The sequence below is a fragment of the Rhamphochromis longiceps genome, linkage group LG3 (assembly GCF_057381845.1).
Source record: "Rhamphochromis longiceps isolate RC_006_pf linkage group LG3, R_longiceps_female_GT1.1, whole genome shotgun sequence".
Lineage (NCBI taxonomy): Eukaryota > Metazoa > Chordata > Actinopteri > Cichliformes > Cichlidae > Rhamphochromis > Rhamphochromis longiceps.
In genome coordinates, this window is record NC_140559.1 from 59,745,788 (window position 1) to 59,763,519 (window position 17,732).

Consider the following 17,732-nt stretch of genomic DNA (forward strand, 5'->3'; position numbering starts at 1 on the left):
GAATAACACTGAAAGAGTTTCTGTTATATTTCCCCTTGAACATCAGCTTATTAGGGCGGCATTAGGAAATAGCCCCCCTCCAAAGAATGAATAAATGAATGATGATAATAATGAAATGATTCAAAAGCAGAGCTCAGAGTGGTAGAATGGTCAAACATGGATCCACGGGTGGTTCAACTGCATTTGGTGACGTGACTAAAGCAAATCTTTCAAATAATCCCACCATCAACGGGATGTTGTCTCCTTTACTACGGTTACTTTACTTGGTCACCGTGTGAGTTTCTTTGAAATGAACCAAATTCTTTTATTTGTTGATTGTTGCATATTTAACCTCTACAGTCAGGAAAGGAGGAGATGAGGCCTCAACAATGTTGGGTTGTAGCTGTGGTTCAGGTTAGAGTGAGTGTCCATGGAATAAATGTAAGTCAGTGAACTGGAAACATGACTGTGTTCAAACTTTGTTTTCCTTTTTATAATGAGTCTAATCAAAGGTGGACAGAAGTATCTCCACTTTGACTTTTCTGTGTCACCATCAGAGCTTCTGCACAGTGTGGAGAAAGATCCAGAAGCAGAGCTGGACTGCAGACAGTCAGTCAGAGCAGCTGTGTACAAAGTAAGACTGAACATCTGTCTGCTGATGGACTCATTTCTGAAAACTGGACTTCTTGTGTTGTTCAGACATTGAAGAGTTTTCTTTCTCTTTAGTCTCATTGTTTTTCTTTCTTTCAGCAGATGTTGGTCTGCAGGAGGTTTTAGATGAACATAAGATCAGCCTGAGGAGGAGATGTGAACGTGTGACTGAAGGAAGTGAGGAAACAGGAAGTAGAACCCTCCTCAACAGGATCTACACTGACCTCTACATCACAGAGGGACAGAGTGAAGAGGTTCATACCCAACATGAGGTGAGGCAGCTGGAGACAGCTTCCAAGATGGACGCCCTCCATGACGCTCCAATCAGGTGCCAGGACATCTTTAAAGCCTTACCTGACCAACAGAGACCCATCAGAGTGGTTCTGACCAATGGCGTGGCTGGTGTTGGAAAAACCTTCTCAGTGCAGAAGTTCACTCTGGACTGGGCAGAGGGCTTGGAGAACCAACATGTCAGTGTGGTGGTTCTGCTTTCATTCAGGGAGCTGAACCTGATCAGAGATGAGCAGTACAGTCTTCTGGAGCTGCTCCATGTTTTCCATCCAACATTACAGAAGGTTACAGCAGAGAAGCTGGCTGTCTCTCAGCTTTTGTTCATCTTTGACGGCCCGGATGAAAGCAGACTTTCATTGGATTTCACCAACAGGAAGCTGCTGTCTGATGTCACACAGAAGTCATCAGTCAGCCAGCTGCTGACAAACCTCATCCAGGGAAATCTGCTTCTCTCGGCTCTTGTCTGGATAACTTCCCGACCCGCAGCAGCCAATCAGATCCCTCCTACATGTGTTGACAGGCTAACAGAAGTACGAGGCTTCACTGACGCCCAGAAGGAGGATTACTTCAGGAGGAGATTCAGTGATGAAGAGCTGTCCAGCAGAATCATCTCCCACATGAAGACATCCAGGAGCCTCCACATCATGTGTAGTATCCCAGTCTTCTGCTGGATCACTGCTACAGTTCTGGAGCACATGTTGACTACAGAGCAGAGAGGAGAGCTGCCCAAGACCCTGACTGACATGTACTCACACTTCCTGCTGCTTCAGACAAAGAGGAAGAAGAACAAGTACCATGAGGGACGTGAGACGAGTCCACAGGAGCTGACGGAGGCTGACAGGGAAGTTCTTCTGAAGCTGGGGAGGCTGGCATTTGAACATCTGGAGAAAGGAAACATCATGTACTACCAAGAAGACCTGGAGCAGTGTGGTCTGGATGTGACAGAGGCCTCGGTGTACTCAGGAGTTTGTACAGAGATCTTCAAAAGAGAGTGTGTGATCTTCCAGAAACCAGTCTACTGCTTTGTTCATCTGAGCATTCAGGAGTTTCTGGCTGCTGTCTACATGTTCCACTTTCACACCAGCAGGAAGACAGAGGTGCTGAAGATGTTTCTAAAATCAGAATCTTTAATCAAGATGATTTTCAGTCTTTTTGATAACAAAGATCTCCAATCACTTGATGTATTTCTGAGGAGAGTCATGGAGAAATCCCTCCAGAGTAAAAATGGCCACCTGGACCTGTTTGTTCGCTTCCTTCATGGCCTCTGTCTGGAGTCCAACCAGAGACTCTTAGTAGGTCTGCTGGGTCAGACAGAGATCAGTCCAGGAACCATCCAGAGAGTCATCAACAACCTGAAGGAGATGAACAGTGATAAAATCTCTCCTGACAGAAGCATCAACATCTTCCACTGTCTGATGGAGATGAACCACCTCTCATTATTTCAGGAGATCCAAGAGTTCCTGAAGTCAGAGAACAGATCAGAGAAGGAGCTCTCTGAGATCCAGTGCTCAGCTCTGGCCTTCATGCTGCAGATGTCAGAGGAGGTTCTGGATGAGTTGGACCTGCTGAAGTACAAAACATCAGAGCGGGGACGACAGAGACTGATTCCAGCTGTGAGGAACTGCAGAAAGGCTGGGTGAGTCCAGATGTGATCACTAACATCATTGATCAGTGTAGGTTAGTAGTTTAATGTTGAAAATAAAATCAGATTGTAACCACAAAGTGTTTGTGTCCGTACGCTGCAACCTTCCACACCATTCCTTTATTGTACAGACTCAGCAGCAGCTCCATGGATCCCAAATCCAAGAGTGGAGAACAGATTTGAAGTGTGTCACATCCATGCAGTCACAGCTGTTTCCACCATGTTTCCACTGATATTGATCCTGTTCAATGACACGTTTCATATCAGTGAATATGTTCTTTAGGACGTCCACTGACATGTTTAAGTGTCCTGCTGGAAATCACTCAAATCATCCATGAAATCCATGAAAAATCCTTTTAGTGTTTCTAACTTCTCCCTCTGTCCTCTCTCTCTCTCCATCCTCCTCACTGCTTCACTGATAATCACACATACATCGTATTCAGCTACAAAATAACACAATAATATCATCTGATCATCATTATTATAAGAGCAGGATCCATATTTGATATCAGAGTAACACACTGCTTGGTTATGTGCAGTCATCATCAGTGACTGTGGGTCAAACAGAAGCTCTCTGATTGGTTGCTGACCTTGGTCACCTGTCCACTCTCACCTGTTTGTGTTTGCTCTCTCTTTGCTGTCTCCATCCTCTCTCTCCTTTCTCTCCCTCTCTGTCTTTGTACGTCACTCAGGTCCAATGGAAACAGTGACATTTACAAACCAATCAAAGACAAACTGATCCATGTCAGGTTATAACAATATTCAAAGTGAATACAGTCTGCTGCTGGACACAGACAGGTAACATCATTTTGACCTGCTGTCACCTGGATCTGGACTCATAAACACTGAAGCCCTGAACAGGAATACAAATCATTTTCTGCCAACTAGCGACACAGCAGCAGATAATGGCTCAGAAAGCTCAAATGAGCCAATCATTTCTGTGTTTAGTTCCCCTGAAATCAGATCTGATATCAACAGCTCTGAGTTCATTCATCATTATTGTCCAGTGATGAGATTTCTGCTCCGTTTGGTAACAGTCAGCAGGTTTTTCCTGCGTGTGGACGTGAACAGTCGTACCTGACAGCAGGTAGCAAACAGAGATTATCTTTCCAGCTGGAACTCTTCACTGAGCTGAACTCATTCAAAATGTTCTGGAGTCAAAACAGGAAACAGTCCAAATGTGTGTCTTCACTCTGACTCTGGATCAGATCTCAGTGACAGACTGTGGACATTATGGAAGCCTAAATGTGACACCATCTTCCTCCTTCATCTGCAGATTAAAGCCAAACAAAGATTCTCATTAAAAGTCTGCAGGTCTGAGAGAGACTCAATCGTTGTGTCATGTCAAACACAGTAAGAGGAGCTGAAGCACAGATGTGAAGAGCAGATTCATCAGATTATGACCTCACTCTGTTTTGTCTTCATATATATTCAGTCTGTGTTTATAATGCAGATTTTCTGCTTTTATAATAACACATTTTATTTTTTCTATCATCACAGACTGACTCAGTGTGGACTCTCAGAGTCTCACTGTGAAGTTGTGGCCTCAGCTCTGAAGTCCAACCCCTCCCATCTGACAGAGCTGGACATTAGTAACAACAAGCTGCAGGATTCAGGTGTGAAGCTTCTGTGTGCTGGACTGGAGAGTCCAAACTGTCGACTGGAGACTCTGAGGTGAGTTCACTGACTGCGGCTGTTGTTGTTTTTCTATATTTCAGATCTTTGATTGATGTTTGAAACTTTCTTTAGTTCCTACATGTTCAGGATGTGTCTGAAGACAAATGTGAAGAAGTTTGAGTGCTTTCAGAAATGTTGTCTTTCCAAACGACTGAACAACAGTTTTTCCTTTTGGCTCCAAACAGAAGTGACAGACTTGAGCAGGGTTCATTTAAAGGCTGACAGAAGTGGAGTGGTGACGGGGAGATGTTTGACAGGACAGTGTTTCAGCCTCCACAGGTTCATGTTGTGCTCCATCAGTCAGTGAAGATGAAGTCAGTGCTGATGAGGCTGTAGAGTGTGTGAGGGATGTGAATGAGGATGATGAAGATCTGATGATAGCAGGTAAAAACAGGCTGCAGAGACTTTGAGCCATACAGGGCACACAGTGTGTGTACAGAACAGCTGAAATCATTATGGAGGCCTCACTGGGATATGGAAGCATCACAGTACAGCTTCAGTGAAGCTTTAAAGTCTCTGATATGAGATGAGAAATGAAGCAGCCAGAGCTTTTTCATGAGTGGAAATCCACTGTGACTGTGAGCTGCTGCTACAGCCTCCAGATTAGCCAGCAGCTCATCCTGCTCAACATTTCCTCACCAACTTTAATGGAAGTGTGATGTTTTCAGCTGGAGTGATGGTCAGGGTGGCCTCCCTCTCCTCTTCTTCTCCTCTTCCTCTTTCATTTGTAAAGCCACTTCTGCTGCTTTCATTCATTTGGAAGTCCTGTAGCTGAGTTTGGGAGAGACTAACAGCCTCGGCAGCAGAGGGGAGAAAGGCTGTAACACCACCACTTTACTCTGTTCTACCTGTCACATCATTTTATCAGGAAACAAATATGCTCATGTTTTTACTATGTTTGTCTTGAAGATGTAAGAAGATCACATGGTGCTTTTTATTATTGTGTTGGTTTGTTTCATGTCTCTTGGATGGAGCCCAGCTGTGCGTGGCCCCTGGGCCTGTGGTCAGAGTGTGTGCTGGATAATCCGGCCCAGGATGAGGCCAAACTGACATGGGATGAAATGTCTGTCACATAATTGAGCTTAGTGTAGTTTCATTTCTGCACAATTTAAAAACAACCAAAACTTTGTTCTGTCTTTTCTATGTTATACTGTAGACTTTCTTTGATACTGTGTCCAAAAGGAGCAGCTTTTACTTTGAAGGGGAGCCGTCTGTTTCCTCTTCAGGTTGGATGATGGAAGCAAATGAGTGTGTGATGTTCTTTCAGTGTTGCACTTTGTAGACGCTCCCTGAGCACTGGTCTCACAGCCAGCTGCACATAGAGACCAGTGTTGTTAGTCCAGGTCAGAAGATGACTTGTTGGAATGAAAATGAGCTTGTAGTTTGTCTGCTTTAACCCTTTAAAGCCGGTCGGAGCGGGCACGCTCTGTTTTGAGTAACTCTTTTTAAATCCCGGTAACACTGCAACCACGTAAGCTAGCGCAATAATTTTTTTGCATATGAAACCGGAGGAGTTGTACTTACATCTTATGCCATCAGCTTGTCCTCGGTCACAGTTTCCTTCCACATAAAGCTTTGCAAAAACTGCATAAAAATCACTTGCAGCAACAAAAACATAATATTCCAGAAACACGCTTTGCCGATCCGATCAGCTATTTGTAACATTTCCTACGTCCATCAGCGCGAACTATCATATGTCCTCCATGTCCTGCCCAAAAGCGGGAGTGATGTCATTTTGTGGAAATGTAGTTTTTTACCATCAGGGCCTTATGAGCTTATACTGGTGTTTTTAAAAGTTATCTTTGACTTCATGACTTTCTGTGTCGTTTCTGGGATGCTTAGGACTCATATTGCACTGCTGGAAATAGTTTATTTTAATGCAAATGCTGTTTTTTTTGCAAATTTACATTATAATATTTATTTTCATTTTTCCTGCAGTATATGAAAATTGGTGTATTTCAAAAATAAAACTATTAAGACACTTAAAATAAATTTCCTGTGGTGGGAAACAATTTTGTGCAACTTTTTTGTATTTACAGTTTTGAGGGATAAGCCTCTTAAATTTCTCTAACTAGAAATATATGTTAAAAAAAAAGTAAAACGATTTTAAATTATTTTGTAGTTTATTGCACTTTTTTGCAATGGATGTAATTACTAATATGTAATTGTATGTAATATGTAAATGTAATTGCACTTAATTCAGACATATTATTAAAATTTGGGATATAATGGTTGTATTGATGTATATCAACTTGAAATGCTCCCAAAAATGGCACCACAGCATGTAAACATATAATATAACCTCTAGCGGACTTGGTTCTATGGTAGGTCTTAAAGGGTTAATAATGTGACTGGAAAAAGGTGTTGGACTTCAAATATGTCCATTTCTTTCACACTTCACCATTAAAAGTGAAGCCTTGTGGTTCCTGGAAGTAAAAACATGACTTTTTCAAGTCTTTGTCCTGTTTTTATGATAAATGTACGACTTTAATGTGAAACATTCAGAGTTTTTTCTCTTGTTGTGTTTGTTTGAAGCTGCTTCCTGTTGGCTTCAGCTGTTTGGAGTTTCCATTTTCTAAACTTCTACATTCTGAACCTTCTTCAGCTCTGAACAGATGATGAAACACTGAATGATTTCAAGCTCACACTTTGTCTAATAAACTTACATCTTTCATTTTTTATACAGATTGAGTGTCTGTGGTTTGTCAGAGATCAGCTGTGATTATCTGGCAGCAGCACTGAAGTCCAACCCCTGCCATCTGAGACTGCTGGAGCTGAGCCCTAACTACAAGCTGCAGGATTCAGGAGTGAAGCATCTGTGTGGTTTCCTGGAGAGTCCAGGATGTGGACTTGAAACTCTGAGGTCAGTCAGCATGTTTTAGTTGTGCTGAGATGAATACATAGCTGGACTGGCCATCGGGCATACCGGGCATTTGCCCGGTGGGCCGATGGTGATTTTTTGTTTTTTTGGGCCGATGGGGTTTTTTTTTTTCATGTTTTTTCCGTAACGGTATAAACACTGCACATGTTTGTTTTTTTGTTTATTTATAAGGAACCCCATTAGCTTCCACAACAGTGGTTGCTAGTCTTCCTGGGGCCCAAACCATCAAATACCACCAAATAAAATGTTACACAATGAGTTGGATGCAAATTGTCCACATAATTTGGCTCTTAGATCCACAATAAGGTTTTACAATTCTGAAAATGTAAACATGTGAATATTAAAAATTATATAAAAAAGCAAAAAAACCAAAACACAACACTCAAACAAAATACACAATTTCCATTACAAGTGACATTACCCTCTACAGTTTTTACAAATACATTAAAAACGGCCTAAATAGGCTTTTAGGTGATTTTTAAAATTATGAATAGAAGCCAATTCTCTAATTGCATAAGGCAACTTATTCCACTGAAAAGATGCTTTAAATATAACAGAGTTTTTCAAAAAGTTACTTTTAACTCGAGGAGTTACTAAATTGTGGTTAGTTGAGAATCGTGTAGCATGATTATGTATTTCATCTGGATACTGCAACTGAGCATAAAAAAAGTGTGGTGTGTTTACCAGTATTGCTTTCTTTAAAAATACAAGTAAGCCATAGTATAATTTAGCTTGTACAGAAAGCCAAGAAAGTTTATCGTGCATTTTATCAATACTTGTATAGTATGAACACCTTAACACTAATCTGGCCGCCCTATTTTGGACTAACTGAAGTCTGTTCAGATCTGTCTTATTAGCTGCAGAACAAATGATTGAGCAGTACTCTAGATGAGATAATACTAGTGCATTAATGACATCTTTCATAATTGAAGAAGTGATGTAAAAAGAGCATTTCCTAGCTATAGCTATGCCCTGTCCCATTTTCTTAATAACAGAGTTGATGTGCTGAGACCATGAAAGGTGGTGGTTTATGGTAACACCAAGTAATTTAATCTGGGTGACCTGTTCTAATGCCGATCCAGCTATGGAAAGATTTAGTTGTGGGCTGTTGACTAAGCGTACTCTACTTCCTATTAACATGGATTTGGATTTAGTCACGTTTATAATCATGTTGTTTTTACTTATCCAATCAAACACGTTCAGCAAATCTAGTTGTAACACGCTTGTCAATTCAGAGTGGCTACTGGCTGAATAAAACATGGTGGAATCATCAGCATACATTACAAGATGAGATTTATCCAGGACATACGGCAAATCATTTGTAAAGACTGAGTAGAGAAGTGGACCGAAGCAGCTGCCTTGGGGTAGACCACAGTTCATTTCACAGCCCTCCGAGAAATAACCATTATAATAAACCTTTTGCCTTCTTCCAGACAGATAACTTTCCATCCAGCACAAAGCAGCTGGTGAAAATCCATAACATTTTAGTTTATCTATCAAAAGATCATGATTTATCAAATCAAATGCAGCACTAAAATCCAAAAATACCACCCCGGCCAAATTCCCATTATCCAGATATTTGTACCAGTTATCTGTCATGTGAATAAGAGCTGAACTGGTGGAATAACCAGGTTTGTAGGCATGTTGAAACTGAGTGAGTAACTGATTTTCTATTAGGTAACGTTGAATTTGTTCATAGACAATCCTCTCCATAATTTTACTTAGAACGGGGAGCAGACTAATAGATCTGCTATTGACACCATTAAAAACGTCATTCTTGTTTTTAGGGATGGGAATTATTTTCGATTCTTTCCACTGCAATGGAAATAAGCTGCATGCCAAAGATCTATTACATATGGGACATATAGGAAGGGACACAAACTTGGCTGCAAGTTTGAGCAGTTTACTGTCTATGTTATCAGAGCCGGAGGATGTATCGTCAGGAAGTGATATCAATAAGCGCTCTACCATCTGCACGTTCACTGCCTCAAACTTAAATTGGCATAGCTTATTATTCATGATAACATCCTGTATAAGACGACGTGATAAGGTGGGATTGCCTTTGCTCATATTAGATTTTAAATTTGTTATTTTATTGCTGTAATAATTCGCAAAATAATTGGCTATGTCCTTAGCTTTACTTATAAACCTACCACCCGTGTAGATGTGAGACATCACCATAGCAAGATCTCTACCCATTATATTATTTAAAACTTTCCACACCTTTTTGCTGTCCTTATTGGCCTCCTTGAGCTTAAGTTGATAATATTCTTTCTTCTTGCGCCTATTCAATTTAGTTACTTGATTTCTTAACTCGTGATATCTTGCCCACTCTTGTGGACTGATAGACTTATGTGCTTTTGCTTTTGCTATATTCCTTTCTGACATTGCAACCTTAAGTTCATTATCTAACCAAGGTGCGTAGTTCTTTTTAACAGTAAATCTTTTTAAGGGGGCATGTTTGTCAGCCAGGTAGCAAAAGTTTTCAATAAACATAGATAATGCCATATCAGGGTCACTCTCGAGGCAGATGTCAGTCCAGTGAATTTCTTTTACGTCATTAATATACTTATCTGCATTGAAATTTTTGTATGATCTATGAAAAATAATCTTTTGTGCAGTTTTCAGTGGTTTCATTTTCTTGGTCAAACCTACAAGATTATGGTCACTATAACCAACTGGAATAGAAACAATATTAGAGCAATGCTCAGGAACATTTGTATATATATATGATCAATGCATAATGATGACCTATGACCTCCAGCGTTGACCGTGACCCGGGTGGGAATGGTGATCATCTGAGACAGGCAACAAGCCGACGCTGATGAACTTATCTTTTTCCTTAAAGAACAAGAAGGAGCTGACCAATTGATATTAAAGTCTCCTAATAAGAACATGTCTTTGTTTTCCTCAGTTACTCTTTCCAGCATTTCACAGATTCGTTTTACATACAACATATTACTACTTGGGGGTCTATAGCAGCAACCTGCTAATACAGGCCTGCCATAGAGCGGGTGTAACTGAACCCACACAATTTCCAGGTCGTTAAACATTAAGTCTGTACGTAGTTTGCTTGCCATCCATCCATCCATCCATTTTCATCCGCTTTGTCCGAGGCCGGGTCGCAGGGGCAGCAGCTTAAGCAAAGAGGCCCAGACCTCCCTCTCCCCAGCTGTCAAGAACCGAAGTTCAACACACAAGCTGGACCCAGGAGCAGAACACACACACAGCGGTACGAGAGAAAAAATAAACTTTATTATAACTGAGAGTGTCCCGGGAGAGTAGAAGGGAGAAAACGCACGGAACCAGAGAAACCGAGGGACCGGGAGAAGAATCGCGCAGGAAACGCCGAGAGCGGGACCGTGGGAGGCTGAAACAGAAAAAGAAAAAAGGATTATTGGGGTGCGGGTAAACCGGCAGCATATGAGGGGAGGTAGTGTACGCGTCTTACGATGATAGCGGGGCCAAGGGAACCGGAGGGAGGGGTGAGGGTCCGTGGGGAGAAGCTCCAGAAAGGGCGAGGCGGCTGGGGTTGATCGTGATCCAAATTCTGGACAGGCAGGTGGACAGGCTGGTGACTCAAAACACGCCGAGCAGTGATCTGGGTATACAAGGCAGAGTTAGTACTAGTTCACACGGATAGGATTGCCTAAGGACTTTCCCGTAGGTGTGCGTTACCGCTGAAGGACGATTACGGACTGGCGTGGAGCAGCAGGCTGGGCAGGATTAAATGGTCCACCTGGTGATCGCCTGGGATGGGATGCAGGTGTGGAGTCAGCGGCCACGCCCACGGGAGTGGGCATCCCATCAGCACCTCAGACGCCAGGCCGCGGACCATGACAGTACCCCCCCCTCAAGAGTCGCCCCCAGGCGACAGGCCGGGACCCCGCCTGCGGAGAGAAGCATGGAAAGCAGAGATGAGGCGAGGGTCCAGAACGAAGGAGCGCGGGACCCAGAGGCGGTCCTCGGGGCCGTACCCCTCCCAATCCACGAGATACTGCCAGCCGCGCCCGCGCCGGCGCGCATCCAGGATACGCCGGACCGCATAGGCCGGATGGCCGCCGACGAGCCGGGCGGGAGGAGGGGGCGTGGAAGGAGGGCACAGGGGGCTGAGGCGGACTGGTTTAAGCTGAGACACATGGAACGTGGGGTGCACACGCCGGGAGGCTGGAAGCCGAAGCCTGACCGCCACCGGGTTGATGACTCGGCCCACCTCGTATGGCCCGATGAAACGGGGAGCCAGTTTGCGGGACGTGCCCCGGAGTGGGATGTTCCCAGCAGCCAACCAAACCTTCTGTCCCGGCTGGTAGTCAGGGGCTGGGGCGCGGCGACGATCGGCGTAGTGCGCATGTCGTTCCTTCGCACGCAGGAGGGCGCTGTGAACGCTGCGCCATACACGTTGGCAGCGCCGAAGGTGGTGTGGAGCCGACGGGACGGAGAGAGTCAAGTCCTCTTCAGGGAAGAGCGGAGGCTGATATCCGAGAGACGCCTCGAAAGGTGATAGACCGGTGGAGGACGAGGTTAGAGTGTTGTGGGCATACTCCACCCAGGGCAGGTAGGTAACCCAAGAGGAGGGGTTTTGACTGGCCACGCACCGTAGCATAGTCTCCAGTTCTTGATTGAGACGTTCAGTCTGTCCGTTGGATTGCGGGTGGAAGCCGGAGCTTAGGTTAACCTTGGCGCCGAGAGCGGAACAGAAGGTCTTCCACACCTGTGAGGTGAACTGGGGACCTCGATCGGAGACAATTTCCAAGGGGATTCCGTGGAGCCTGAACACATTAGCAACCAACGACTGGGCAGTCTCAGCGGCTGAGGGCAGCTTGGCTAGCGGGATGAAGTGAGCGGCCTTGGAAAACCGATCTACAACGGTGAGAATGACACGCTTTCCGGACGAGACAGGGAGACCGGTAACAAAGTCGAGGGAGATGTGAGACCAGGGCCGGTGGGGTGTAGTGAGCGGGTGGAGCTGGCCTGCGGGGCGCTGGGTGGATGACTTATTACGGGCGCAGACGGCACAGGCAGACACATAGTCCCTCACGTCCCTTATTAGCGTTTTCCACCAAAAATGTTTCTTGAGGAGGTGCGTCGTTCTGTTCACGCCTGGGTGGCACGTGAATCGTGCTGTGTGGATCCAGTGGATGACAGCTCCACGGGCGGCAGCAGGAACGAAGCGCCGTCCGGGTGGTCCGGTCCCTGGATCGGGGTCTCCTGGGAGAGCTCGGCGAATGGTCTCCTCTATTTCCCAGGTGAGGGCGCCCACCTAGGATGGGTAGGATGGTGGCGGGGGGAGTCGCTTCGCTGTCGGAGGAGTACTGACGGGAGAGCGCATCGGGCTTGGTGTTCCGCGATCCTGGACGATAGGAGAGCGTGAAGTTGAAGCGGGCGAAGAATAGGGACCAGCGAGCTTGGCGTGGATTCAACCTCTTGGCGGTTCTCAGGTACAGGAGGTTCTTATGGTCTGTCCAGATGAGGAAGGGCTGAGCGGCCCCCTCCAGCCAGTGGCGCCATTCCTCTAAAGCGAGTTTAACGGCTAGCAGTTCCCTGTCGCCGATGTCATAATTCTTCTCTGCGGGGGTGAGTCGGCGTGAGAAGAAGGCGCATGGCCGGAGCTTATTCAGAGGCCCAGACCGCTGGGAGAGAACTGCTCCCACTCCCGCATCAGACGCGTCAACTTCTACAACAAACTGCTTAGCAGCGTCTGGGTGGGTTAGGATGGGTGTGGAAGTGAATAACCGTTTTAACTTAGCGAAGGCTGCGTGGGCTTCAGGGGACCAGGTGAAGGGCACTTTGGGTGAGGTGAGCTGGGTGAGCGGCGCTGCCACCTGGCTGTAGTTCCGGATGAAGCGGCGGTAAAAGTTCGCAAACCCCAGGAAGCTCTGAAGCTTCTTCCGTGACTCCGGAACCAGCCATTCCAACACTGCCTTGACTTTCACCGGGTTGGTCTTCACCTGCCCACCTGCTAGAATGTAGCCCAAGAAGGAGACGGATGAAACGTGGAACTCACATTTTTCCGCCTTGACGTACAACCTGTTTTCGAGCAGCCGTTGTAGTACGCTTCTCACATGGATGTGATGTTCTTCGGGTGTTTTGGAAAAGATCAGAATGTCATCTAGGTATACGAAAACAAACACATTTAGGAAGTCCCGTAACACGTCGTTGACTAGAGCTTGAAAAACCGCCGGGGCGTTGGTTAGTCCAAACGGCATCACCAGATATTCGAAATGCCCCAGTGGGGTGTTGAAGGCAGTCTTCCACTCATCACCCTCACGTATTCGAACCAGGTGATAGGCGTTCCGCAGATCCAGCTTGGTGAAGACTGTGGCTTCCTGGAGTGAGTCAAAAATAGAATTAATTAGTGGGAGGGGATATTTATTCTTGATGGTGATGTCGTTAAGACCCCGGTAATCGATGCAGGGGCGAAGCGTCCCGTCCTTCTTTCCCACAAAGAAAAAACCCGCAGCGACAGGGGAGGACGACGGCCTGATTCGTCCTGCTGCTAGCGACTCTTGGATGTAATTCTCCATGGTTTCTCTTTCGGGGCGAGACAGGTTATACAGTCTGCTAGAGGGCAGCGAAGCTCCCGGGAGTAAATCAATGGCACAGTCATAAGGACGGTGAGGAGGTAGTGAGAGCGCCTCGTCCTTACTGAACACCTGCCGAAGATCGTGATATTCGGGGGGCACGGAAGAGAGGTCCGGTGCGGGTGGCGGGGTTGAATTTCGTTTCGTTGAGGCGGAGGGAACGGCCGACCCCAAACAGTTCGCCAGACAGAACACACTCCAGCTCGCGATCCTCTTTCCGGCCCAATCGATGCGAGGGTTATGTTTCTGTAGCCAGGGGTAACCTAAGATAAGCGGGGTGTCAGGAGCGGGAAAAGTGAAAAAGGAAAGCTGCTCCTGGTGATTCCCTGATGTGACTAACTGTACGGGTGCAGTTTGGTGGGTGATATAAGCAAACACTTGATTATTCAACGTGGAAGCAGGGATGGGCGGCTCGAGTGGCGTGAGGGACACAGCTAATTTCTTAGCCAGTCTCTCATCCATAAGATTCTGTTCCGCCCCGGAGTCTACCAGCGCGGAGCATGTAAAGGTCTGGTTATTAGTTACGAGGGTAACGGACAGTAATAATCGGGGTCTAGTAGTGCTTAACGTGCTGCCCACCCGTATCCCCGGACTTACCGGTGGGCCGGGTCGTTTGGGCGGACCGGGCAGACAGCGATGCGGTGACCGGGCCTCCCACAGTACAGGCATTCTCCAGCCCGAAATCGGCGTTCCCTCTCCTCCGGAGAAAGCCGAGAGCGTCCGATCTGCATGGGTTCGGGCGGGGGAGGCGACGGAGAGCGCGCACACGCAGCCGTGGGCGTGGGCGGAGAAACACTGATCCCGGGGCGCAATACGGAGCCCATAGGTTTAAGCCGCCGCTCGGCATCCCTCTCCCGCAGGAGAGGGATGCTCGACTAGGTACTCCGCGATACTGCGCCGCCCCTGACGGAGCCCCAGCAACTTCTGTGTGGCGTCATCTTCCGAGACCGGAGGGGAGAACGTAGCCCGGAACTCCTCCAGGAAATCATCGTAATCGCAATCACGAATGGAGTGAGATGTTAAATAGGCCTCAGCCCACGTTAAAGCACGTCCCCGTAATAAACCTACAAAATAGGAGATTTTAGCTGCATCCGTGGGGAAGGCGTGTGGCGTGCGGCTGAAGAACAGGGAGCATTGAAAAAGGAACCCCCCACACAGGTCTAACTCCCCGTGGAAGGGCTCCAAAGGCGGAGGCGAAACGCCGTGGGGCACGGGATCGGGCGGCTTGGTTCGCAGCTGTTCCCGAGTGTCACTGAGCTCTTGGTAGCGGTCCTGGAGCGATTGAAGCTGCTGGTCGTGGCGACCGAGAATAGCGCCCTGCTTATTAATGGCGGAACGGAGTGGATCTGCTGGGTCCATACTGGCCAGTCCGTACTGTCAAGAACCGAAGTTCAACACACAAGCTGGACCCAGGAGCAGAACACACACACAGCGGTACGAGAGAAAAAATAAACTTTATTATAACTGAGAGTGTCCCGGGAGAGTAGAAGGGAGAAAACGCACGGAACCAGAGAAACCGAGGGACCGGGAGAAGAATCGCGCAGGAAATGCAGAGAGCGGGACCGTGGGAGGCTGAAACAGAAAAAGAAAAAAGGATTATTGGGGTGCGGGTAAACCGGCAGCATACGAGGGGAGGTAGTGTACGCGTCTTACGATGATAGCGGGGCCAAGGGAACCGGAGGGAGGGGTGAGGGTCCGTGGGGAGAAGCTCCAGAAAGGGCGAGGCGGCTGGGGTTGATCGTGATCCAAATTCTGGACAGGCAGGTGGACAGGCTGGTGACTCAAAACACGCCGAGCAGTGATCTGGGTATACAAGGCAGAGTTAGTACTAGTTCACACGGATAGGATTGCCTAAGGACTTTCCCGTAGGTGTGCGTTACCGCTGAAGGACGATTACGGACTGGCGTGGAGCAGCAGGCTGGGCAGGATTAAATGGTCCACCTGGTGATCGCCTGGGATGGGATGCAGGTGTGGAGTCAGCGGCCACGCCCACGGGAGTGGGCATCCCATCAGCACCTCAGACGCCAGGCCGCGGACCATGACACCCAGCCACCTCCTCCAGCTTATCCGGGGGAATACCAAGGCGTTCCCAGGCAAGCCGAGAGATATAATCTCTCCAGCGTGTCCTGGGTCTGCCCCGGGGCCTCCTCCCGGTGGGACATGCCTGGAACACCTCACCCAGGAGGCGCCCAGGGGGCATCCTTGTCAGATGCCCGAACCACCTCAGCTGGCTCCTTTCGATGTGGAGCAGCAGCTGCTCTACTCTGAGCCCCTCCCGGATGGCCGAACTTCTCACCCTATCTCTAAGGGAGAGGCCAGCCACCCTTCGGAGGAAGCTCATTTCTGCCGCTTGTATCCGCGATCTCGTTCTTTCGGTCACTACCCACAGCTCGTGGCCATAGGTGAGGGTAGGGACGTAGATCGACCGGTAAATTGAGAGCTTCGCTTTTACACTCAGCTCCCTCTTCACCACGACGGACCGGTGCAGCGTCCGCATTACTGCAGCTGCAGCCCCAATCCGTCTGTCGATCTCCGGCTCCCTTCTCCCATCACTCGCGAACAAGACCCCGAGATACTTGAACTCCTCCACTTGGGGCAGGAACTCATCCCCGACCCGGAGTGGGCACTCCACCCTTTTCCGGCTGAGAACCATGGCCTCAGATTTGGAGGTGCTGATCCTCATTCCCGCTGCTTCACACTCGGCTGCGAACCGTTCCAGTGCGAGCTGGAGGCCCTCACCCAGCTCGCACTGGCAAGTTTGCTTGCCATATTATCATTAATGTATAGGGCTACGCCCCCTCCAAATCTGTTCCTGTCCTTCCTATACAACTTATAACCGTTTATTTCAAATTCATTATTCTCAAAGGCAGCATCTAAATGTGTCTCGGAAATAGCCAGCACACTTATCTAACTAAGGGAGTTTTTCCTTCCCACTGTCACCAAAGTGCTTGCTCATAGGGGGTCATATGATTGTTGGGTTTTTCTCTGTATCTATGAAGCGCCTTGAGGCGACTTTTGTTGTGATTTGGCGCTATATAAATAAAATTGAATTGAATTGAACTTATCGTATTTATTGACAACAGTGACTGAATTTCCTGAGTCTTATATTTAAGGCTACAAATATTAACATGAGCCACTGAAAAATCTTTAACGGAGAATCCGGGAATAAGTATAGGATCCGACATTTGCAGACCGATCGATCTCAACAGCAACACTGCACATGTGTCAAGGTCAAGGCCCGCGGGCCACATCCGGCCCGGCGTACATTTATATCCGGCCCGCGAGATCGTTTTATATAGATGTACTATTATTGTTATGCATGGCCCTGCGATATGAGGCGCTAATAATATACAAACTACAGATCCCATAATGCAGCGCTGCAGCCTCCTTGTTGAACGCTAAACTTCTGTTATTGCGAAGCTAACCGCTCACAATGGTGGAGAGAAAAGTTGATTCTGAAAGCAGAGCCTTTCAGCGCCAGTGGGTGACTGAATATATGTTTACATACATTGCTGGTAAACCCGTGTGTCTTAAAGAAGACACACGGGAAGAAGAAGAATCTGACATTTCAGCAGACTTTTTTCATCAGAGCAAAATCACAAATTGAAGCTGTTGTGAATGAAAATTTTATTGTAGCAGAGGAGAGAAATGAGCCCGGTACCACTCTGAAGAGCTGCATGATGAAGCTGTGCGACGTCTTGTGTCCAGACAAAATGCAGATTTTGGAAAATGTGAGCCTGAGCAGAAATACGATTGCTGATTGGGTTTGTGAGATGGCCACTGATTTAAGAACACAGTTGTGTGAAAGAAGCAAAAACTTTATTGCATACTCTCTTGCTGTGGATGAAAGTACAGACAAACGGAATTGCACAGGGGGCCAAACAGAAACACATGAAGCAGATTTTCCTGTTCTGGCTTTTTATACAGATAACCTTCTAAATATTCTGCAGTCCATCAAAACTGAAGCAAACCATGAATCAACATGTGAACATGAGCTGATGCTGCTGAAGTGAAGCAAAGTTCCAGAGGT

At 47.0% G+C, this 17,732-nt stretch overlaps 1 protein-coding gene and 1 long non-coding RNA gene across 6 annotated transcripts in view; one reads left to right on the top strand and one right to left on the bottom strand.

The window, feature by feature from the left end:
- The first annotated feature begins 738 nt into the window (after positions 1–738).
- LOC146675486 (protein NLRC3-like) overlaps positions 739–17,732 on the top strand; it is a 33,057-nt gene continuing 16,063 nt past the window's right edge. Inside the window, exons 1-3 of one of the 5 annotated variants that reach the window (XM_085400526.1) lie at positions 739–2,557; positions 4,064–4,237; positions 6,927–7,103. In XM_085400526.1, the coding sequence (XP_085256652.1) occupies positions 930–2,557; positions 4,064–4,237; positions 6,927–7,103 (1,979 nt within the window). In that variant the 5' untranslated portion in view covers positions 739–929. Of the gene's footprint in view, positions 2,558–3,255; positions 3,377–4,063; positions 4,242–6,926; positions 7,104–17,732 lie in introns of those variants that run through there. The other 4 variants (XM_085400524.1, XM_085400527.1, XM_085400525.1 and 1 more) reach the window with 4 other exon arrangements.
- On the bottom strand, positions 10,037–10,938 carry LOC146675487 (uncharacterized). The gene is made up of 3 exons (XR_014910285.1): positions 10,800–10,938; positions 10,573–10,722; positions 10,037–10,491 (listed from the first exon to the last, which is right to left on the bottom strand). It is a non-coding gene; the product is annotated as an uncharacterized LOC146675487 (long non-coding RNA).